We start from the raw sequence: 23,074 nt of genomic DNA, 5'->3' as shown, positions 1-23,074 counted from the left end.
ATATATATATATATATATATATATATATATATATATATATATATATATATATATATATATATATATATATGTATATCAAGATAGATTACACAATGCAGGGGCTCAAGAGAAGCAGAGCCATGTGGTTGGAAGATGTGTGTGTTGGTGAGATAGGGATGTTTACTTTCATCAGACAGCAGCATGACATCGGTGGAGCATGTATTCAACTTATCATTTTCTTAACTTCCTATCTATCAGCCAACAATCTTTAAAAAACCATGTATAAAAGCTGTAGAAAAATTGGTAATCAATGAGAATAGGATAGTTGGCAAAAGTAGGCAAATTGGGATATCCTTGTTTCAGTCTTCATTTGACAGAAGAAATAATTACTACTGGACCTACATGAGTACATGCCTATGAAATAAGATTAGTTAGCAAGAAAAAAAGGGACCTGCAGCTCATACTGTATACTTTTAAGATAAAAATCTTCTACCAATCAAATTTTAACTGAAGCATGTATTTTCTTATATGAGCCTTGCTTTTGTTGCTCATTCCTTTACTTTCTGATGCATTATACTGTGTAGAAAAAGTCAATTCCAAATTTTATTTAATTTACTAGTTTACAAAATTATTCCCCCAAGAGTCACATGGAAGAAAAATAGAAAAAAACAAAGTGTAAATGAAGCCAACAGGATGCATTGGGACTAGATGAAATATCAAAGCTGCTACATTCTTTTTTAGGACTAAAGCCTCTGGACAAAGCGAAGGAAAACAAAAAATGATGGAACTGAAGAGTGCAGTTACATGCACCATAACTTCACAGAGCCTTGCCCCAAAAACTGAAACTGGATGGTCAACTCTTCTTGTCTGATTGGATAACCCGAAAAATACATGCATATGTTTCATCTTCTGTGATGTAAACTAGATTTTGAAGACTTCTCTTTGATCTTGAAGTTTCATACACTGTTTAGAGGTTAACCTTTATATCTATGAGGACAAAGGTTTCCTTGTTTTGGAGATTCTATACAACCAATCTGCAAGCATTTTAGTACTTATCAGTTAGTTAATTGAAGGAGATGAAGGGCACAAGGTGAAGCTTTTCCCCAATGGCCTATGTCCTAGAAAAGCTTGAGGAGTTTGATGAAACAATATATACTTGATTAGTTAGCATTTTACGTCTGATTAATAGAATATTGCAGTAGGCCCCAGAAATTTTTGGTCTTCGTATAAATGAAAGGTGACTAAACTAATTGTAATTAAAATAGCAAAGCCAGGCTTATTCATCCATAACAATTCAAGATAATGGATCCATAGAAAATCAAAATAAGTTGCTCATTCATATTCACAGAACAGAAAATCAAGTACTCAGATTGCAGGTGTCAAAACTGTGACTTGCATACAACAAGACTAGAAGAATTCATCATGATTAGTTCAATAGCCACAAATAAGGGCTTCTTGGTGACTCTGTCCTAGAGAAGGTGCTGAGCAATGACATGTTGTCAGGGTGGTGAGCAATGCTTTCTCTAGATCTTCAGGCACACATCCTTGAGTGAAAGGCGTGATATACTCCAAGAAGGTGCTATCGCAAGGCAAAGTGATCGGTCCATCAGCTGGAATTCCAAACTCTTCCTCAGACATTTTCAGGAGCTCTCTGAAGAGATTTGTATTGAGATATTTCAAGGGAACCACAAATCGCTTCTTATCAGTGGTGTAAACAGCGAAATGGCCTTTACCACTGGTGGCTGCTGGATCTGCATCCGTGTTCTGTTTTGGAAATGAGATTCTCCTACGCTTGATTGCAGCCATTTTCTGCCACTTCCTTGCCAATTCAATGAGCCTTTTTGCATTGATCATTTTAGCTGAATGAGGACTCTTAAGAAACCAGTACAAAGAGATCTATTGCTGAACTTGAAATTTCTAGGAAGGATCTTTTCTGCTGTTATGCTTTAGGCTACAAAGGTCAGTTGATTTTATAGAGTCAGTAGGATAGACAGCAGTTGATGCTTCTGCTTTGTTGTGAGGTTGGTAGGATGTAAAGCCATGTGAATATTGAAGCAAAGAGGTGGTTAGACTTGCATGTATGTTTGTTATCTACAACCATGAAGCAAAAAAACCTTATATGGTAGGCCATTGTAACTTGTTTATCATGCGTTTTGTTTATTTCCATGGAAACACCATTAATTGTGGATTTCTGCTCAAGATATGACCCTCACCCCATGATGTAAATAATTTGTCTCATTGACATTGCCACTTCCTGCAAGGACTGATGAATGCACTCAAGAAGAGTGGAGATTCAAGCTCTTAGATCAGAGAGAAGGTATCAAAATAGGCATTTTTATGTGCACAAGGTTTAATGTATTCCTTCCTCTGTAGCTTTGCTCGACAGAATCGTTTCCATGTAGCTTTCCTGCATTGTGACTTTCTAAGGGAAAAAACATGTGATTCGTTAGAGTGGAATAGATGTTTCAGTAGCTGACATGTTCTTGTACATCTGACTCCTATTAACTAACTGTGATTATTCAGATATAAACTAAGACCGATGTCAGGAATTTCTAAGAGGGAAATTTGGGAGGGTTATGCACTTTGATTCTCAACATGACAGGGTTTGAGTTCCATAGTATACATGTGCAGAGATCATCAATATAATTAAATATATTACTACAAAGATTTCTTCTGGGAATAAAACAAGTGACAAGACAGAGGCCGAGTAGCCCTGCCATAATGAATTATTTATATCAGAATAATTTTGGTTTTATCTGATACTGGGAAAGGAAGATTCAGATAGAATGAAAAATGGAAAATGAGAAGAAAAAACATGTTCTGACCAAGTGGCTATGCCATGTTGCCAGGCTAAACTATTGTCTTGAATCATGATTGTGATCAGAGTTCGTTACCCTGTATGTACTATTCTTCCAGAAGAATAAGCACAGTGGGCAATATTTCTTGCTTTTTTCATTTCCAGACTTGATCATATCAGATCATTGAAGTCCATTTGCATATGTGAAAGACAAATTGTGTCTGGATCAGAACCCTCCTACAGGCAATATCACCATTCTGCCAAGCCTATCAGGATGCAACAACATAGTTTAATCATGGTGCAAATCTGATAAAAAAATATCAAACCGTAAAGGGGCTGTCTTCACTTGTTACTGCTGAGATACGCTAAGGGAACGACACGGCGCTTCTGATCTGTGGTGTAGATGACAAAATGACCCTTTTCAGCCACCGATGATTTATCATCACTGCCTGCAATGACTTTTGCATTAGCCATCCCCTGGAAAGAAATCCTTTTCCTCCCCATGACAGTCATTTGCTGCCACTTCCATGCCATTCTGTTAAGTTTCTTGCTGCTCATCGTTCTGGCTTTACTCTCTGTCTGATAAATGTGTATCTGTCTTACCAAAAGAACCCTGAAAATGGTGTCCTATTGATGGATGGAAGCAATCAACTTGTTGCTTCACCTATATATATAAGGAAAGAAAAGCTCCTATACTTGAAGTTTTCCTAGGGGCGAGCATTTCAATGCAGAAGTACAGTAGGAATTATTATTTTTTTTTGGGAGTGAACCAATTTCATGCATTGCATTGATATAAACTAAAGACTCACGAGAGTGGGATCTTCCAACAATACTACCTGCAACTAAGTTTGTTCCCACATGCTAGTTAAAACCTATGTACTTGATCGTTGGACGGTCCAGCTCCAAAGTACAAGGGAAATTGTAAAGATTCCCCTTTGGGAGTTTGGAACCGCCTCTTCGAATTTTATGCTTATAGGCTAAATTGACATTGTTTAAACCAACTAACTTCTTTATCTATCAATTCATTACTATTATACAAGCAGGCAATAAAAAATGGAAAACAAACCTAATAAAAGAAGTTATTATAACAAAAAAATGAAGTAATTTTGTAATGATCCAAACCCAAATACTATAAATCTAGTAATTTTTTGAGTTTTTTTTTTTTAATAATTGGAAGAGAGGGATTCGAACCCTGCTCTTTAGGCAGAATGATTATGCACCAATCAATAAACCAAATGTTCGAGTGTAGTAAATTTTTGAGTTTAAATCACATGAATCTTAGAAATTTAAATTGAAATTATTCATAATAATTGACTCAAACTTTGATATAAGTTTTAATGATTGCATAATAAGATGGAAGATGAAATAACACCAACTTTTATTATAAAATTTAGGGTAAAATATCCTTATTATTTAAGTCTTGATCGAAATTATATAAAGATCTATTGATTTTTAAAATGAACTCTTTAAGTTTTAATCGAAATTATGAGAGTGTCTATTAGTTTTCAAAATGAACACTCTGCTTCAAAAAAATATTTTCTGCTAGACATGTAAGTTCAACAATTAATCAACTGTTAGTGTTTTTATCAATTTAATGATGCGACAAAAGTAAAAAAAAATAATTTTATCATTAATTAATTTTTAAAATTATTATTATATAATTTTATTAATTAAAAAACACCTCGAGCAACGGATTTCCCTGGCATCTCGATTTGGGGTATTTTACCCAATCTATAGATGACAAACGTCATATATAAAATCCACTAGAGATCATATAACCCAACAATATTACTGTCAATACACATTAGCTAGTGCAAAATAATGGAAGATTAAATGGAGTAAACTTGAACCCCTACATCAAGACAAAAAACAAAGGCTTGATCAGGATATACTACTCCCTCTTCAGCTCACCAGCTCTGGCTTCCTCTACAAATAGTGAAATAGATATGAGTTATTCACCGCAGGTTGAATTGAAACAGAAAGATTCATCATCAACTCATTCCGCTCCCTCTCCATTATCTCTATCTTTTGCTTTTCCCTCCCTAGATTGCTGTTTGAGTTTGCTGTTTTCTCAAAACTCGTGCATGTATTCTAGTTGGATCGAGTCTAACTCCCGAAACAGGTGTGGTCATGACGCCTGTCCAGGGATATCAATGTCTTTTGCTCAGTTGTAGTAATCAGATGTATTTTGTCTAGGGATATCAATAGTCAACATACATGTGCAATTTACAATAACAATCTCTTTGTCCTTTAATTTACAAGAATCCTGGTATTATGTTCCGTTTCGGTACCCAGAAAACAAGTTGCTGGCTTCAACACCCTTGACGCAAAGCACTAGCTAAGATTGGCCAAGGGCATTGCGAAACGCCTCCGGTCTGGTCAGCATGTCCAAACAAGTGACTGTTGGTCATCATGTCCTTCATGGAAAAACGTACTGTATGATGAGAAGCGATAGCCAGTAATAGAACTGAGCACTGCTCTCTCCAAATCCTTAGCTAATAATCCTCGTTTCACAAGGGAGATAATGTAATTCATGACGACTGCATCGCATGGCAATGTTATAGGCCCATCACTTGGCAGTCCGAACTCCTCCTCAGACATCTTTAAGAGTTCCTGGAAAATGCTGTTTCTGAGAAACGCCAAGGGAATCGCAAAACGTCTCTCATCAATTGTGTAGATAACAAAGTAGCCTTTCTCAACCACTGATGATTGTTTAGAATGACTTGCAGCAGCCATCTTTTTGTAATTTGTCCTTGCTGAAGTAATTGTTTTCCTTCCAATGGCAGCTGTCTTCTGCCACTTTCTTGCCATCCTGATAAGCTTCTTTGGGGTAATCATGCTTGCTTACTTTATGTGTTGTGTGAATGGAAATCTTAGAGCAAGAAAATGAAATAAGGAGGTTTGATTGGGATGTGTTTGCTAGTGACACTGAGGGAAGGAAGTCGGCCTGCTATTTATACAGGAGGAGCAGAAATTCCTTGCTATATGCTCGACGTACTTGTGTTGTGAATTTCAATGCTGAAGCATGTAATTACTTCTATTGGAATCGACGTTTGCAACTTTACTATGATTCTTTGAATGCTAGTTAAGACCAGTTAGGGAATTCCAAGAGTGAAATTTGGAAGATAATGAAATTTCTCATATCATATTAAATATTGTGCGAGTACTGAATTCATGCCTTGATGCTGTAAATTGACAAGAAGCAAAACCGAATCATATCTTCTAGAAATTTAACGAAATCACATGGTTTGTTAAACTGTTTTTGTCCATTCGAAGACTGAGGATAAAACTATGTAAACAAGAAACTTGCAGATGACTAAAACAAGGTGTGATAGATTTGGAACTTTAGGTAAATGGCACCCTTGAAGAAATTAGTAATATAATACTAATTGACTGTTGGAGTTCTATACAGAAGTCGAAGACAATCTGCTTTGTTGTGGTGGAATATTTAATAAAGATTAAAGTTAGATACAAGAAGATACTGAAAAACATAAGGACATTGGAAGAAGAAGAAGAAAACAAATGCATTGAAAGGTTCGCTGCTTCTGCCTTCACTTGGTCAGTCCTTGTCAGAGTTGGTTATGTTAAACATTGTAACTGCTATCAATTGCTGCTGCAAGTCCACAAAAATTTTGATCATACAAACTGTTAAACATTGTAAATGCTTGTTTCTGGCATGTTAAGAGACATCCAGAATAGAAATTTATATGAAATCTAATACTACTTCTAGTTTTCAGTTTTCATTATTCCGTCTCATGAGACAGTAGCAGAGAGAGAGCTATCAACTCATTTCAATTATCAAAAGTGCTAATGTTACATTTCACATATATGGTTACTTTTTTACAGAGAAACATCTTTGATAACCAGTACAGTAGTTTCAATCATGTACAAGATACTTTTCTCTTTTATATACATTACTCAGAATCCACAAACAACTGACTGTTGATCTGCATACCCTTCATGGATTAAAGTAGTTTATGATGAACAGCGATATATATTAAGGGAATTAGAACAATTTTCTTAAAACCCTTAGCCAAGCCTTGTTGGGTCGATGAACAAGATTATGTCTTCCTCAGAAAGATAAAAGGCAGTAGCAAGGGGAGAAATTAACTCGTTGTAGTTGTTGAAAAGGTCGACTGCATGTCATGAAGGCACTATACTACAATGAAACATCTTTTTGACTTAGACTACAGTAGCTTTAGTCATTTACAAGTTTCTTCTATTTTCTAGGGGTTGCAGAGTGTTTTACATGGTTAATTTACCCAGAACCCACAAACAAGTGACTGTTGGTCAGCATGTCCTTCATGGAAAAATGTAGTGTATGATGAGCAGCGGTGCCCAGTCATGGAATTGAGCACTGCTTTCTCCAAATCCTTAGCTAACCCTCGTTGTACCAACAAGACTATGTAACTCATGGTGACTGAATCACACGGCAATGTTATAGGCCCATCGCTTGACAGTCCAAACTCCTCAGACATCTTAAAAAGTTCTCGGAAAATGCTGTTGCTGAGATACGCCAAGGGAATCACAAGACACTTCTTATCCATTGTGTAGACAACAAAATGGCCTTTATAAGCGACTGATGCTTTATTAGAACCATCTGCAGCAACCATCTTTCCGTTAGTCCTTGGTGAAGTAATTATTTTCCTCCCAATGGCAGTTATCTTCCTCCACTTCCTTGCCATTCTGATGAGCTTCTTTGTGCTAATCATAATTGCTTGCTTTTCTGACAAAGTGATTGATGAATTAGAGTGGGAATTCTGTGGTGCGGAAGGGAAGGAAATATTGTGATATTTATAGACAAAGAGCGAAAAGGAACTTCATTTGTAGCTTTCCTTCCGCTGTGAATCTCTAAGCAAAAGGTTACGATTATTTCTATTGAAATAGATGTTTGCATGGACACATTTTCACTTGTTTGCCAGCCAACAGGCCTTTTCTAGTTTCTGTCTTGTAGTTTGAGGACGTAGTAGGTGTTACAAGTATTGAAAGGTCATATTCCTCTCTCACAACCACAAGAATAGATATAAACGAAAGAAGATTCTAAACAAGGCGAGATCCAGATTTAGTTCCATAACTTTGTTTTTGCTTTTTAAACCAATGTTAGTTAAAAACAGTTCACTTTAATCTGTTATGCTTTCTAGAAATGATCAATTTACTTGGAATGAAGTGAAGAAAAACAGCTAAAAAAACAATTTATAGTCCTAGACAAGGTTAAGATCTTGTGCTTTTCCTGTGAAGTGGTAACCAATGCAAACCGTTAACTAAGTTTTTATATTCATATGAATGCAAAAGACAAAGGTACGAGAGGAACCAAGGAGATTTAGAACAAGAAAGGAACACTTTGAGAAGTTCTCTTCTTTGTACCTTGATTTGCTCTGTCCCGATCAGAACACAAGAGGAACCAAGGCTGGTTCCCCTGCATCTCACTTGCCATAAAAAAATAATCCTAACAAACTGCATCTGGCTTAAATAGCATCAAATTATTAATTTGGAGCCCTAGGAAAAAACTAAAGAAAGATAAAATATGGGCAATAAATAACGGAAAATATATATGCTGCAGTGACAGGAGGTTTGGAACTCTGCCTCTGCACATGGAATAATATTCCACTTGTGTTTGTTGCAGATCTTCTCTCAGTTTACCTATTCAAGCAACTAAAATTAGGCAATCGTGTAATCTTGATGGATGGCAAAAATCAGTTGAACATGTTTTCTGTCTAGTATCCGGGGCACCCTCTTCATATGTCAGAACAGCTGGTCTTTGGTAGGCCTTCTAGTTAGGATACAAGTTAGAGTGGTGGTGCAAAATTATTAAACTGCCTGAAATTAATAGATATGGACTAAAATGGACCTCCCACAGTTATGAATTCTGCTATCTAGCTCCATTGGCTATCCATGTGCATAACATAATCATTTTCTGAGATAGATCATGTTAACGCCCTAAGATTATAGTCACTGATGCTAGGAAAATATCATGTCAGGTTGGTGGATCTGCAGATAACATTTTAGAACTGAACCTAAGTTGTTCGGTGAATTATAAAGCAAAAGGAAGCTAACTTCCTGAAATGTTGCAACTGTATATCAAGGAGATAGGCAACAACTTATTTTAGTTCTCAATGATGTCTATTGCATTTTACAATGAAAAATACACTATGATACTTTGTATTACTTACACCTAGAAAGAGATTTAATTTCTCTATGCTCCTTCCGTATACCAGATTGTTTACATGTTTTAATGTCAATTCACTCAGAATCCACAAACAAGTAACTGTCGATCTCCATGTCCTTGATGAAAATAAGTATCTGATGAGCAGCGATAGGTTGTAATGGAATTGAGTACAGCTCTCTCCAAATCCTCAGCTAATCCTTGCTTCACTAGGGAGACAATGTAATTCATGACAACTGAATCACAAGGCAATTTTATAGGCCCATCACGTGGTAGTCCAAACTCCTCTTCAGACATCTTTAAGAGTTCATGGAAAATGATGTTGCTGAGAGACGCCAAGGGAATCACAAAACGTTTCTCATCCATTGTGTAGATAAAAAAGTAGCTTTTATCAACTGCTGATGATTTATTAGAATGACTTGCAGAATCCATCTTTTTATTAGTCCTTGCTGAAGTAATTCTTTTCCTTCCTATGGCTGCTATCTTCTGCCACTTTATTGCCACTCTGATAAGCTTCTTTGTGGTAATCATGCTTGCTTACTTTATGTGTTGCGGAGGGAAATCTTAGAGCAAGAAAATAAAAAGGTTGACTAGGATGTGATTGCTTGTAATACTCTACGAAGGAAGTCAGTCTACTATTTATACAGGAAGAGCAAAAACTCCTTGCTATGCTGGCCGGCCTTGTGCTGTGAAATTCAATGCTGCAGCATGTAATTACTTCTATCGGAATCTACGTTTGCAACTTTGCAGAATGTTCTGGATTCTAGTTAAGACCAATTAAGGGAATTCCAAGAGTGAAATTTGGAAGATAATGAAGTTTCTTATATCCTATAGAATATTGTATGAGTATGGAATTCATGCCTTGATGCTGTCAATTGACAAGTAAGAAGCAAGACCGAATCATATCTTCTACAAGTTTAACAAAATCACATGGTTAGTTAAATTGTGTCCTTTTGTCGATCCAAAGACTGTGGATAAAACTATGTAAACAAGAAAGTTGCAGATGACTATCACCAGGTGTGCTAGATTTGGAACTTTATGTAAATGGCATCCTTGAAGAAATAAGTAATATTATCACTAATTGACTGTTGCATTTATGTACAAGGTCAAAGACGATGTACTTTGTTGTGTTGGAATATTCAATAAAGAATTTTAATTAAATACATGAGGATACTGAACAACAAAAGGACATGGGGAGCCAACAGAAGAAGGCAAAAAAAAAAAAAAAAGCATTGAAAGGTTCTCTGCTCCCACCTTGATTTGGTCAGTCCCTATCAGAGTTGGTTATGTTGTGGATACACTGTTACTTACTAAGCAAGGTAGATGGACTGTAATACATCATGTTAGACGTTCTTTGCAATTTTTCTTCTTTGGCCAGTGCACAGCATTCAATTCCTTCTATTTTTACTGCTAGGTAAACAAATACAAGAAGTTTGCATAACATCTGGTTTAGCCCTGCAATTATTTCTTTATTGCAGAGTCCATTAATCAGTTTCCTGGTGGTGCAAAGATGAACTGTCCCAGAGACACCAAATAGGCTTCCCTTTGCCTGAGTTAAGCAGCATGCAAACTTTTACTGCTATCACTAGCTGTTGCCAATGCACAAAAAATTTGATCATACAAACTGTAAAAAAACATTGTAATTGCCATTTCTGGCACATCATGAGACATCGCTATAACTTTGATATGTATGAAACCTAATATTATTGTAGTTGCATTTTTCATTATTTTGTAGATGAGTTCATGAGAAAGTAGCAAAGGGAGAGCCATCAACTCATTTTAATTATCAAAAGGTGTTAGTATTACATTTAACATAAATAGTTACTACCTTTTTACACTGAAACATCTTTGATAACCACTACAGTAGTTTCATTCATTTACATGATACTTTTCTCTCTTTCCCTGAATCATTTACAAGATTCAAGACTATACACGTTACTCAGAATCCGCAAACAAGTGACAGTTGATTTGCATGTCCTTCATTGGAAAAAGTTGTACCATATGATGAACAGACATAATAATTACGGGAATTGAGCACAGCTTTCTCTAAATCCTTAGCTAAACCTCGTTGGATGAGCAAGATTATGCAATTCATGACAAGTGAATCACATGGCAATGTTATAGGCCCATCACTGGACAGTCCAAACTCCTCTTCAGACATCTTCAAGAGTTTAAGGAAGATGCTGTTGCTGAGATACACCAGGGGTATTGCAAAACGCCTTTTATCCGTTGTGTAGATAACAAAATGGCCTTTATCAACCACTGATGGTTTCTTACTAGCCATCATGTTTGAAGTGATTCTTTTCCTCCCAATGGCAGCCTTCTTCTGCCAATTTCTCGCCATTCTGGTAAGCTTCTTTGTGCTGATCATGTTGCTTGCTTTGAGATTAGTGGATTTATGACTTCAAGCAAGATTGAGAAATGGTAATTTGTGCTGAGGGGAAGCAATAGAACTGATGTTTATATACAAAGAGCAAAAACAACTTGATTTGTACCTTTTCTTTCTGGAGTGAATCTCCAAGCAAAAGCATGTGATTACTTCTATTTTGAAATAGATGCTTGCATGGACATATTTTCGCATGTTTGGCTCCCAACGTACTGCCTTGGTGGAGATCCCTCTTTTCTGTCTTGAGGCTTAAGGACGCAGAAGATGCTACTGCTTCTGCATAGTTATAAATTTCATTCTAACAACAATAAAAATAGATGATATAAAATAAAGAGGACATCTTAGCAAGTGGGAACCACCTAAAATGCTAAAATGCCAGCTGAAACCAAGCTAATTTCATGCTTTTTAGAAGTAATCAACCTTTTACTTTCAATAAGATCGATATGGAAGAAGATGAGAATCCTTTACATGCTTAAAAAAAGAATCTCTAATGATAAGGATGATGCAGTGAAAGGAGATAGGACAACCAGGAGCTATAGGAGTCCTATATGAGGTCATGTGCTTTGGTATTATGATGTGATTATCAATGCAAATCACTGATTAGTTACGTTAAAATACGTATTTAGCTTAATATGAATGCTAAAAGACAAAGATACATGTGGAGCCAACAAAATTTAGAGCAAGAAAATAAAAAGTGAAGCATTGAGAAATTCTCTGCTTTGTCCCTCAGCTTGCTCTGTCTCTATTAAAGTTGGTTATGCCGTGCCTAGTGTTCCTCAATAAGCATAGTTGGGGCATGTTATGTTAGATCCTTGTTTCTCCCCCTTGCATTTCAAGTTGCTTCATTTTAACCGTTAAATACCGATAAATAAAATTAGACTAACTTGCAACTGGCCTAGTGCTGAACTAAAGATTTGAACCCCAGTGAAAATCAGATTAGACAGCAAGATGGGGAAAAAATTCTGTGGCAGCAGCATTAGGTATGAGCTCTGAAACCTTGCCATCTCAAAAGAGTAAAAAATTTCATTAAAACTAGCCTGCTACATAATTTAATAGAACCAGACACTATGATTTAAAGCAACATTGAGTACCCCTCTCATGATAATAGTTGCAGATAGGTCTCCGGTGGTTAGTGTAAAACCCAAGAAAGTATTCTCGGTAGAAGAAAGTCCAATTAATTGCTGGTGCATAGTTAACCTATCTAAAGAAATGGCCATGCCTTCCAATTCCAAAGGCATGAACTAAACAACATGCATAACATTTGGACTTCCCCTGCTACCTACCTCTATTGCGTATGCACATGAGGTTATCAGACCAAAAATTGATGTATGAAAGCTAAAAAAGTTAAATCTGAAGATTGTAGAAACTGATGCAAGAATCTTTGCAGAAACATTCAGTATAGCACTAGCAAAAGGACAGGCGCCAAACCATTATAGTCATTAATATTGCTATTGCATTTCTCAAAAAATGACTATATTACACCTTAACATGTACTGGTATACGTACAGAACAGGTTTCAACATTTACAAGAGCTTCCATTTTGTTTAACATAAACCATTTACAGTACTGAATACTAATTTCCTTAGAATCCACAAACAAGTGACTGTTGGTCTGCGTGTCCTTGGTGGAAATAAGTAGTATTCGTTGAGCAGCGGTAGCTTGCAACAGAGTTCACCACAGCTTTCTCCAAATCCCTAGTTAATCCTCGTTTTACCAGGGAGACAATGTAATTCATGACAACTGAATCACACGGCAATGTTATAGGCCCATCACTTGGCAGTCCAAACTCCTCTTCAGACATCTTCAAGAGCTCGAGAATGATGTTGTTGCAAAGATACGCCAAGGGAATCACAAAACGCTTCTTATCAGTTGTGTAGATTACAAAATGCCCTTTATCAACCACTGATGATTTATTAGAACGGTTTGCACCAGCCATCTTTCGATCAGTCCTCGATGAAGCAAGCCTCTTCCTGCCAATGGCAGCCGTTTTCTGCCACTTTCTTGCCATTCTGATCAGAATCTTTGTGCTAATCATGCTGGTTTGCTTAGCGGCTAAAGGATGGAGATGGATGTGAGAAAAGGGTAATTTTTCTGTGCTTAGGAGAAACAATGTGCGAGGTATTTATAGACGACGGGCTTACAGGAGCCTAGAACTCCTATTGTAGCATTTCCTTCTGTCGTAAATCCCTATGCAACAGCATGTGATTTCTTCTATTGAAATAAATGTTATATTTCCATGTGTTCGGCAACCAACTAGCTTAGGGGGGGCTCGTTTTTTCTGTCCTGTAGTTTATAGGCACAGCAAGTTCTAGTACGAGTTTTCCAAAGTCATACCAAAGGAAGAGAGTATATGGTGTAGAGGCCTCTCGATTTTGAACATGTGGATGGAACCCAAACAGGGGAACTCTAGAGTCTCAACAACTTGGACCCTCTTTGCTTCCCTTTTCGTTCTTAATGTTAACCATGGGAAATTCTGTACTATGGGATGTAATCCTACCAAAAGCAAAACTTATTGCTTATGCTTACTAGATTTAAGGTTGTTTTTTTTCGAGAAAGTGGTGCCAGTGTTTAATTTTATTGCCACATAGAAGAAAAAAACAATTTCTAACAAGAGAAAATATGCCTATGGTTTAAGGGTCACCTTCTTGTTATTATTTAAACCATAGCCTGGAAGAAACAAAGAGGAAATGTGTGGCCGTGTAGAAAAGGCTTATCTTCCCAACTGCCAATCTCCCATGCTTAGAGCAACGTATTAAAACGCCCACTTCAAAAAGGAAGGGGAAAGAAAAGAAGAAAAACAGAGGATATTGGGTTATCCCAGAAACAGAGCATGGCAGCCCTGAAACTGCCTCACTCTCCAAGCCCCATTCATGGACGCCAATATCTCGTTCCTTTTCCCGCCTCCCCCATTATATTCCCAAAGCCACCATCCCCACGCCTATCAAATTACAGTTTTCCCATTTCACATGGTAAGAGTTTCTTTCTTTTGTTGTTCTCGATTCTTGTTCTTTTTATAGTTCCCGATTCTACAAACAGTTTTAGTTAAAGTACATTGCTTTGAACTATATTTTACCTCATTAGTCAAGACTCGTGAGTAAAATTGGTTAATTGTTGGGTTCTCTCCTTTGTTTTAATTTGGTTTTTGCATTGTTGTTCTTTTTATGGTCCATGATTAGAAAATAAATTTACCAAGTTTAGTTTTTTATGCAAATTTTGAACGTTAAGCTGTAGTTAATCTTATTAGTTGCAAACCCATGTTATTTGGATAGTGAAATTGCTTGCTATTTAGTTCAACTTAGCTTTACATTGTCTAGTTCACAAGGTGTTTGTTTCTGGGTCGTTGATTTCGTTTTAAACAAGAATTTCAGTTTAAGCAGGAAGATAACTCTTTCAAACCCACTTGTTCTTTTCCTTATTTGGTTGGTTTAGTCCATAAAATAGCCTTTAATTGGTTCATTGTATACATTATTGAGATTTTTCTCTTTTTTCTTATGGATATTTTAATATTTTGGGCTCCTTCGGCTACATGATTTTTCAATTTGAGAGCTCTGGATTCTGTGTTATCGTGTCACAGTCGATATTGGGTTCTCATTGTCTCTTCTTCCCAATTATTTTGGTTTGAGAATCAGTGAACAGTTCCATAATTAAGTAGCAAATAATAGCTAGCTAATAAGTACAATTTGTATAAATTTTTTTGAGTTTTTACATAATCTTGGCAACTTTATTTGCTTGATTTCTTGAAATCTACTTTTACATATATAATTGTAATCTTCCATTGATTTTCTTTTTCCTAAGTGAGGCATTGATTACATTGAGATTGTGCTGTGTTTTAGGCTTATGCACTAATTCCTAGATATTTGTGTTCATGTAAACGCAGGCTTTCTTGCAAGAACCTTGGCCCTTTTCTCTCCTGGCATCTTGGTGTGTAGCAATAGTTATTTGAGAGGAGCATGGGGCAATCAGTCAAAAACTAAATCAGGTTGCTATAGTTAATTATGTATTCTACTAGTCACACTGTAGCTTTCATTATCAGTGGATATAGTACTTACCGTGTGACTTTTCAGCATCGGTACAGCCTGTCACAGCAGAATTGATGGAAGATCAGCCAAAGGATTCCCTTGTCAGTGGGGATTCTATACGCCGACGATTTCTTGATTTTTATGCTTCCCGTGGTCACAAGATCATTCCTAGTGCTTCTCTTGTGCCAGATGACCCAACAGTCCTACTGACAATTGCAGGAATGCTTCCCTTCAAGCCTATATTCCTTGGAAAAGTATGGCTAAGATTCTTCATGAATCTATTGTGAGTTTTGCTAATATTTCTAGTCAAACAGGACAAAACTTCAAAAGCACATCCACTAACTGCACCTTTACTCTAGCAATGAAAATGATGACAAATCTTTGCCTTATAAACTTCTAATACTTCTCAAAATTACACTGCTTTTATGTAACATTGTCAGTTGTAGGTGTATATGGCACTATGATTGTAATGTCATGAAACTTTTCTAAAGAATCCTTCAAATATTGTGAAAAGCCTGAACTTCGATGTGCATTTTTAATTATTTTTTGTGGCTTGAAGCATAGTCATTGACAAACAACACCAACTAAATGCCAAAGATGACAGTTAAATTAATGTGTTAAAGGTAAATTTAGACATTATTCGTTTATTTTGATTGTTAAAGCTTGATGTGATTAAACTAGCTCTGTATGTTTAGATTCCCAGACAAGTACCTTGTGCTACTACTGCACAAAGGTGTATACGTACAAATGATGTGGAGAATGTTGGCAGAACGGCAAGGCATCATACATTTTTTGAAATGCTAGGCAATTTCTCCTTTGGAGATTACTTTAAGAAGGAAGCAATCCAATGGTCATGGGAGCTTTCCACCGTGGAGTAAGCATGAATTTAGTATTGCTTTTTGGATGCAAATTTAAGATTGATTGATTCATTATATTTATTAAGCATGATGATACCTTCATAGACATCCATTTCTTCCATGCCAAAATGAAAGTTGTTTGAGCTTACAGATTTGGGTTGCCACCTGAGAGATTATGGATAAGTGTGTATGAAGATGATGATGAAGCTTTTGAAATATGGCACAAGGAGGTAATCTGGGCTGCGCTTTACACTTGTTAGATTTTTGCTTCATGTATGTTCCCCTTGTAGACGTGCTCTACGTTTGCAGTTCCCTTGTTTGGTCAATGTGGCTCGTCCATTGAGTTTGGTGTCTTTTTCGTGATTGTTTTCCTTCTATTTACCTCATGGTTATTTAAAATGATTTTAATGTTGCAAGTTTGCATCAGGTGGGTGTTCCTGTTGAACGCATAAAAAGAATGGGTGAAGATGACAACTTTTGGATGAGTGGTGCTACTGGTCCCTGTGGCCCATGCTCTGAGATTTATTATGATTTCCATCCTGAGAGGGGATATGCAGATGTGGTACTAACTCACCTAGGAATTTTTTTTTTATCTTTCATTCGGGAAGGGGGTTTTTCGGAGGTTGTTTAGGCATAAGGGAGGTTTTAACTCATAGGTTCTGAATTCCAGTTCCTTTTTGTTAACCTGGATGAGTAACTTGCAGGATCTTGGGGATGATACAAGGTTTATAGAGTTCTACAATCTGGTTTTCATGGAATACAATAAAAAGGATGATGGAACACTTGAGCCCCTAAAACAAAAGAACATCGATACTGGTCTTGGCTTGGAGCGTATGGCTCGCATCCTTCAAAAGGTAATCATGATCTTTTCTTTCTCACGTCAAAGTAAAATTAATATTTCACTTAAGGCATATCCTATTGGTATCATTTGCTAGGTCATGTGCTTTGAAGCATTAAGAGTCATATTTTATTCTTTTTGATTGCAGGTTCCAAACAACTATGAAACTGACTTGATTTATCCAATTATAGAAAAGGCATCAGAACTGGCTAATATGTCATATGCCTTGGCAGATGAGCAAACAAAATTGAAATTGAAGGTACATTTTTCGATTTGTACGTAACAGCCTGTACTATTATTAGGATACTTGGTTTGGCAAATAAAGTTTCTTACTCTATTTAATAGATATGTCTCATTATTTGAAGTTTTTTACCGTTTTCAGGTTGTAGGAGATCATCTACGTGCAATAGTATATCTCATATCCGATGGTGTTTTGCCATCAAATATTGGTAGAGGTTATGTGGTTCGACGACTTATAAGAAGGGTTGTTCGTGCTGGCAGGTCCCTTGGTATAAAGGGGGAAGTACAAGATAATCTTGAAGGAGCATTTTTACCAGCAATTGCAGAAATAGTAATGGAATTAAGTACCCATATTGATTCAGATGTCAAGATTAAAGCACCCCGTATTCTTGAGGAGCTGAAGAAGGAAGAGCTTCATTTTGTGCAAACTCTAGAGAGAGGAGAAATCTTACTGGAAAAAATGTTAGCAGATGCATTATCAAATGCTCAGAAAAGTGGGACTATGCCTTGCTTGTCTGGAAAAGACGCATTTCTTCTATATGACACTTTTGGATTTCCAGTGGAGTTAACAACAGAAATTGCTGAAGAACATGGTGTTACTGTAGATATGAATGGTTTTGATCAAGAGATGGAAAACCAAAGGCGTCTATCTCGGGCTGCTCATAATGTTGTTAAAATTGAGGCTGAAGATGGTGCTAGTCCTACAGAATATATAAATGAAACTGAATTTGTAGGATATGACAGCCTTTCCGCTCGAGCAGTAGTAGAAAGCCTCATGGTAAATGGAAGTCCAGTGATACAGGTTTCTGAAGGAAATGATGTAGAGGTTTTGCTGAATAGAACACCATTTTATGCTGAATCAGGTGGTCAAATTGGAGATCATGGTTTTCTATATGTTACTGGAGGTGAAAACCAACAGACAGCTGTTGTCGAGATCAAGGATGTCCAAAAATCCCTGGGTGACATATTTGTTCATAAGGGGACTATCAGAGAGGGGGTTTTGGAAGTTGGCAGAGAAGTTGAAGCAGCTGTGGATGCAAAACTCAGGCAGCGGGCAAAGGTACCAGCTTAATTCTTAATTGTGGCTTTATGGTTTTTTTTTCCCTTAAGCTAGTAAAACCAGAGCTTCCTTTTATGCATGAAATCCATTCAAGCGAAATTGATTGACAAACTAGAAAGTTTACTACTGTATTATGTGTTCTTTGGATCTCTTCTACCTTATTGTTTAAACTATCTTGGTTTTTGTTGTTTTCTTCTTTCAGGTTCATCACACTGCTACCCATTTGTTACAAGCAGCACTTAAGAAATTAATTGGCCAGGAAATATCACAAGCTGGTTCATTGGTGGCTTTTGATCGTCTCAGATTTGATTTCAACTATGGCCATGCCCTTACTGACACTCAGCTTGAAGATATTGAGCGACTGATAAATGGGTGGGTTGGGGCTGCAGCATTTCTTGAAACAAAAGTGATGCCTCTTAAGGACGCAAAAGAAGCTGGTGCCATTGCAATGTTTGGGGAAAAATATGGTGAGCAGGTTTGTGTTCATTCTTCATTATAACAATGAATTTTATGCAAGCATTGCTAGCTTATTTTGGGTTTGGGGTCATCGTACCTTTTTGTTAATTAACTTATGAACATACGTCACATTCTGACAATCATAACTTATTCAGATATTCTTTGTTAATTCCTAGTTGAAAAGAGTGATTTTGTTTGTTAACCTAGTTCTAGCTGAAGAGGCATTCAGGGTTTAGAAAGTAGAAAGCTCCCTTGTTTGACTTTTTCATGGTCTTAGTGTTTCTTTTTTTCTTAACTCTTGGGCTTCTATAATTTCAGAACTTCTAACCTGACATATCTCACAACTTCTATAATAGGATCATGAATGTGAATTTTCCAGTGTGGGTGTAAGGTCATCATGCTACATGTGTCCTACTTGGAACTTAGAATTGTAATCACTAATGGAAAGATCATGGTTTATGATTACTTCAATGAAAACAAGCACATTGTCTTGAAAACTCTAGCCATTTCTAGAAAATGCTACAGATCAGTTTTTTCCAAAGTAGAAGATACTGTGGAGAAAAGCATAAGAAAATGGTCTTCCCAGTTCTCTAAGCATTGGATTTGACTCTGACAAGGAGGAATAAGCACGTAAAGACAGACTAGCAAAACAAATTAAACTTTGAATCATTTTGTTTTCATCCTTCAACTAGATCTCATGCCACTTTATCTTAGCGGTCTCTATCATAGCACTATGGAAGTTCCTACTCGGCAACTCAAATGTTTACAGACTTTTACCTTACTAAAAGTTGTCCTTATTTTGTAATGCCTTGCAGGTAAGAGTTGTGGAAGTTCCTGGCATATCAATGGAACTTTGTGGTGGGACCCATGTCAGAAATACTTCTGAAATACGTGTCTTCAAAATAATATCTGAGCAAGGGATTGCATCTGGAGTCAGGCGCATAGAAGCTGTTGCTGGTGAAGCATTCATCGAATATATCAATGCCAGGGAATATCATATGAAGAATCTATGCTCCATGCTCAAGGTATGTTCTCTTTTCCACCCTTGTGGTTATGACATAATACTTAAACCTTTTCCCAACTTGCTTCATTCTGAAAAATTGAAGTCAATCCGAAAAGACTCTTCCCAGTGGGATTTGTATGTATCTACAAGTACCATAGCTATTTCTTTCTGTCTCACTGTACACATTTACATTTTTACTTGAGTCTGTCAATATCAGAAGCCCATCTAAATGTATGGCCCCTTGCCCCACTCACCAAAAATTCTTTCTTTTGGGTATGGCTTGGCGATGTATTCATGTTTCCCCTCTTATCATGTAGAGCTTATGCATCATTTTCAGAAAATGCCTGACTCAGCTTGAACCTCTGATTGCTCCAAGATGATGTATTCTATTTTTTTCTGCTTCTGTGACCTTACGGCTTTTTAATTACGCATGAGTCAGCAGTTGATTCTTCTGTTTTGACGCTCCAGTACTTGAAACATTCTCCTTTGGCCACTATCAGAGATTTTTAATGTTATTTAGCATCATTTTTGCAGGTGAAAGCTGAAGAAGTGACAACCAGGGTAGAAAAACTCTTAGAGGAGTTACGAATGTCAAGAAATGAAGTTGCCAATTTGCATACAAAAGCAGCAGTGTATAAAGCATTAACGATTGCAAGCAAGGCATTCGAAGTAGGAACTTCACAAAAGATAAGGTAATTTCCTTTTTTTTCTTTTTAATTCAGTTTTATATATTTCCTATTTCAAGTCGAAGGACCTAAAAAAGGAAAAAGGTCACAATACTTGTAATTTATGTCGTAAACATATTCTCTTTATTAGTTCAGGAGTTCTCACGATCCTAAGGGTTACTTGTCATTACTACTGGTTATGACTTTATACCTGTTCATCTATAAATATATCTTATGTTGTTTTCAAGATTGATGATAAAAATATCATTTCAAATATATCAAATAGTTTTTGCTATTTAATGGAACACATTTGTGATTTTTGTTCTTTGGCTTTTGAACATTCTACTCCAGGGTACTAGTTGAGTCCTTGGATGATGTGGATGCTGATTCACTAAAAGTTGCTGCTGAGCATTTAATTGATACACTGCAAGATCCTGCAGCAGTAATCTTGGGCTCCTGTCCAGATGAAGGGAAGGTTAGTTTAGTTGCTGCTTTCACTCCAGCAGTGGTTGATCTCGGTATACAGGCTGGGAAGTTTATAGGCCCCATAGCTAAGCTGTGTGGTGGAGGAGGTGGTGGCAGGGCAAATTTTGCTCAAGCTGGTGGGAGGAAGCCTGAGAATCTGCCAAGTGCCCTTGGAAAGGCACGGGAAGAGATTGTCTCTATTCTATCTGAAAAAGCAAGCTGAGATACTTCTAACTTTATACATGGTCAAAATACAGTGTCATCCATTTTTTTTAATATAAAAATATGGTAAAGATGGCAGGGGCCGATGAGAATGCCTTTATATAAGATGGGTGGGCAGGAGGGAAACTGGAAAACTGTACAGGTAATCTTACATTCTTTTTAAAGATGAATGTCATAGCCAAAATTGTATGTCATAGAAGAATATAGTGTTTCCTCAACTACTACATTGCTGGTAGTTTTAGCTAATGCTGGGTAAATGATAGCCGCACTTAACTGGTAGTTTTAGCTAATGCTAGGTAAGTGATAGCGGCACTATCATGGGCATTCATAGGCTGTTGCCCCCTTTTTGTTTCCCGACGGTCTTTTCATTTCAGTGTTATGCTTTTAATATGCAATTTGTTGTGCTGGACTAGTAGGGTCTGCCTAAGACAATTTTCAAGCAAAGTTACACGTGAATATATATATATATATATATATATATTAAGGCCATAATCATTGCACCATCAGAAGGCATTATGAGCTGTCGTGCTGTATGTATTTTAGTATTGTAGATGGGTTGACATTGGTATCGCCATGATTTGGAGATCAAATTTTATGCTTATGTATTGATTAAGTAATAACCATGTCATGACCATCAAAGAAAAAAAAGAATGTAATTGCCATATATGGTGTTCAATGGTCTTGCGATTAGGCAGCGCTTTCCTCCACATGGGACCCCATGAAGCCATGAACTGTCTGTTTGCTATTGCAAGACTTTCCTTTTGTCTTTTTCTTATTCCTTTTCCGAGAAGTGAACTGAAAAATGCCACGGTGAGCCAACCAATGAGATCATGATGACGTAAACATGGGGATAGAAGAAGTGTCGATGAGTTGAGTTTGCCCCTTCATTTTTGTTTCTGTCATAACCCTCATTTGGGCCTTGGCCGGTTTGATTGCTGAGACATGAAGCAAATATCCTTAAAATGATTTTTGCAGGGAACAACTGTCGGCTATCAGGCTATGTCAGTAGTGGATGTTATGGTCTAGTCCCAATTCCCACTGCTAGAAAATTTAAGGCAAGCATTGAAAATGTGAGCAACCAGAGACAGTTTTTGCTTGACTTTGACCCAAAAGGTACAGGGATGAAGCATCAAGTTTCAGGCAGCTGGATCCGATAGTTTCGAATTGATGTTGTCTGCTCTAAGTGGTATCCACTTGGGAGTCCATTGACCCAGGCTATGATGCCGAATGTATACGTTTTCTTGATATAATTGACGCTTAAAGGTAGGCAGTGGATCCAACTCATAGAGTGGGGGATGGTCCTTGGAATTATGGCTTTGAAAGCACGGAAGAAAATGGGATAATTTTGGGGCACTGAGCTGAGGAAAATTGTTACCATTTTGGAAAATATCTTGTCAGGTTGTGTATGATTTATTAATTTTGATAATACCACAATTTAATGAGACGAGCGAATTCTTAATTAGAGTAAAAATAAAGTCACATTCAATAGATCTATAATATAAAGCTAATCCTGGATTCATTAATTAACCAGCCTGAGATGGAAAGATTAGTCATATAGTTGAAAAAGGGTAGGTTCTCTTTGCCTGTAGCCCACAATAGCTGTTTAGTTTTTGGCAATATGCTTGCTTGGCAAGTGGGTGTTGCTTAGAATTTGTTCTTATCTTTCCACTCATTAACAAGCAATTATCATCGTTCATCTTTGCCAATCTTATCTTCTTCCGTCGATTTTCCTTTTCCCCTTTTTGTTCTTTGGGTCCATACACGCTATGCCACTTTAATCAACAAATCTTACCAAAATTTCAAGTTTTACTTTAAGAATATCAAATAGAAAAACTTCTTCTGACCAAGGGCTTGTCTATCTGCCATGAATGAACATAAAGAAAGCTTTTGCTGTGCCTTAGAACATCAGAGAATTCCCCCTCTT

At 36.9% G+C, this 23,074-nt stretch overlaps 7 protein-coding genes across 9 annotated transcripts; 1 reads left to right on the top strand and 6 right to left on the bottom strand.

Annotated features, from left to right (window-relative positions):
- LOC108660787 (auxin-responsive protein SAUR68-like) lies at positions 1,291–1,906 on the bottom strand. Its single transcript, XM_018115163.1, has one exon. It carries the CDS (start codon positions 1,831–1,833, stop codon positions 1,411–1,413), a length of 423 nt encoding a protein of 140 aa, XP_017970652.1. The 5' UTR covers positions 1,834–1,906; the 3' UTR covers positions 1,291–1,410.
- On the bottom strand, positions 5,156–5,614 carry LOC18607452 (auxin-responsive protein SAUR68). Its single transcript, XM_018114833.1, has one exon. The coding sequence runs from the start codon at positions 5,612–5,614 to the stop codon at positions 5,156–5,158; it is 459 nt and encodes a 152-aa protein (XP_017970322.1).
- LOC18607451 (auxin-responsive protein SAUR64) lies at positions 6,336–7,488 on the bottom strand. The gene is made up of 2 exons (XM_018114832.1): positions 7,039–7,488; positions 6,336–6,389 (listed from the first exon to the last, which is right to left on the bottom strand). Exons 1-2 carry the CDS (start codon positions 7,486–7,488, stop codon positions 6,336–6,338), a joined length of 504 nt encoding a protein of 167 aa, XP_017970321.1.
- LOC108660865 (auxin-responsive protein SAUR68-like) lies at positions 8,938–9,543 on the bottom strand. Its single transcript, XM_018115224.1, has one exon. It carries the CDS (start codon positions 9,468–9,470, stop codon positions 9,021–9,023), a length of 450 nt encoding a protein of 149 aa, XP_017970713.1. The 5' UTR covers positions 9,471–9,543; the 3' UTR covers positions 8,938–9,020.
- On the bottom strand, positions 10,879–11,373 carry LOC18607450 (auxin-responsive protein SAUR68). The gene has a single exon (XM_007041625.2). The coding sequence runs from the start codon at positions 11,308–11,310 to the stop codon at positions 10,879–10,881; it is 432 nt and encodes a 143-aa protein (XP_007041687.2). The 5' UTR covers positions 11,311–11,373.
- Positions 12,744–13,514, bottom strand: LOC18607449 (auxin-responsive protein SAUR68). The gene has a single exon (XM_018115174.1). It carries the CDS (start codon positions 13,358–13,360, stop codon positions 12,908–12,910), a length of 453 nt encoding a protein of 150 aa, XP_017970663.1. The 5' UTR covers positions 13,361–13,514; the 3' UTR covers positions 12,744–12,907.
- LOC18607448 (alanine--tRNA ligase, chloroplastic/mitochondrial) lies at positions 14,017–21,562 on the top strand. 3 transcript variants are annotated; one of them, XM_007041618.2, is made up of 13 exons: positions 14,017–14,294; positions 15,203–15,304; positions 15,390–15,598; positions 16,040–16,218; positions 16,353–16,431; positions 16,629–16,763; positions 16,906–17,055; positions 17,188–17,298; positions 17,422–18,339; positions 18,542–18,814; positions 19,611–19,820; positions 20,333–20,490; positions 20,815–21,562. In XM_007041618.2, the coding sequence occupies exons 1-13, from the start codon at positions 14,156–14,158 to the stop codon at positions 21,149–21,151; spliced, it is 3,000 nt and encodes a 999-aa protein (XP_007041680.2). In that variant the 5' UTR covers positions 14,017–14,155; the 3' UTR covers positions 21,152–21,562. The 3 variants fall into 3 exon arrangements, with proteins under 3 accessions (XP_007041680.2, XP_017971706.1, XP_017971707.1); XM_018116217.1 differs by lacking the exon at positions 14,017–14,294 and having other exon boundaries at positions 15,226–15,304; positions 15,401–15,598; XM_018116218.1 differs by lacking the exons at positions 14,017–14,294; positions 15,203–15,304 and having other exon boundaries at positions 15,598–15,627.

The sequence above is a fragment of the Theobroma cacao genome, chromosome 2 (genome assembly GCF_000208745.1).
Source record: "Theobroma cacao cultivar B97-61/B2 chromosome 2, Criollo_cocoa_genome_V2, whole genome shotgun sequence".
Lineage (NCBI taxonomy): Eukaryota > Viridiplantae > Streptophyta > Magnoliopsida > Malvales > Malvaceae > Theobroma > Theobroma cacao.
The sequence above is the reverse complement of the archived record's forward strand: the minus strand, read 5'-3'. Positions and strand labels throughout refer to the sequence as shown.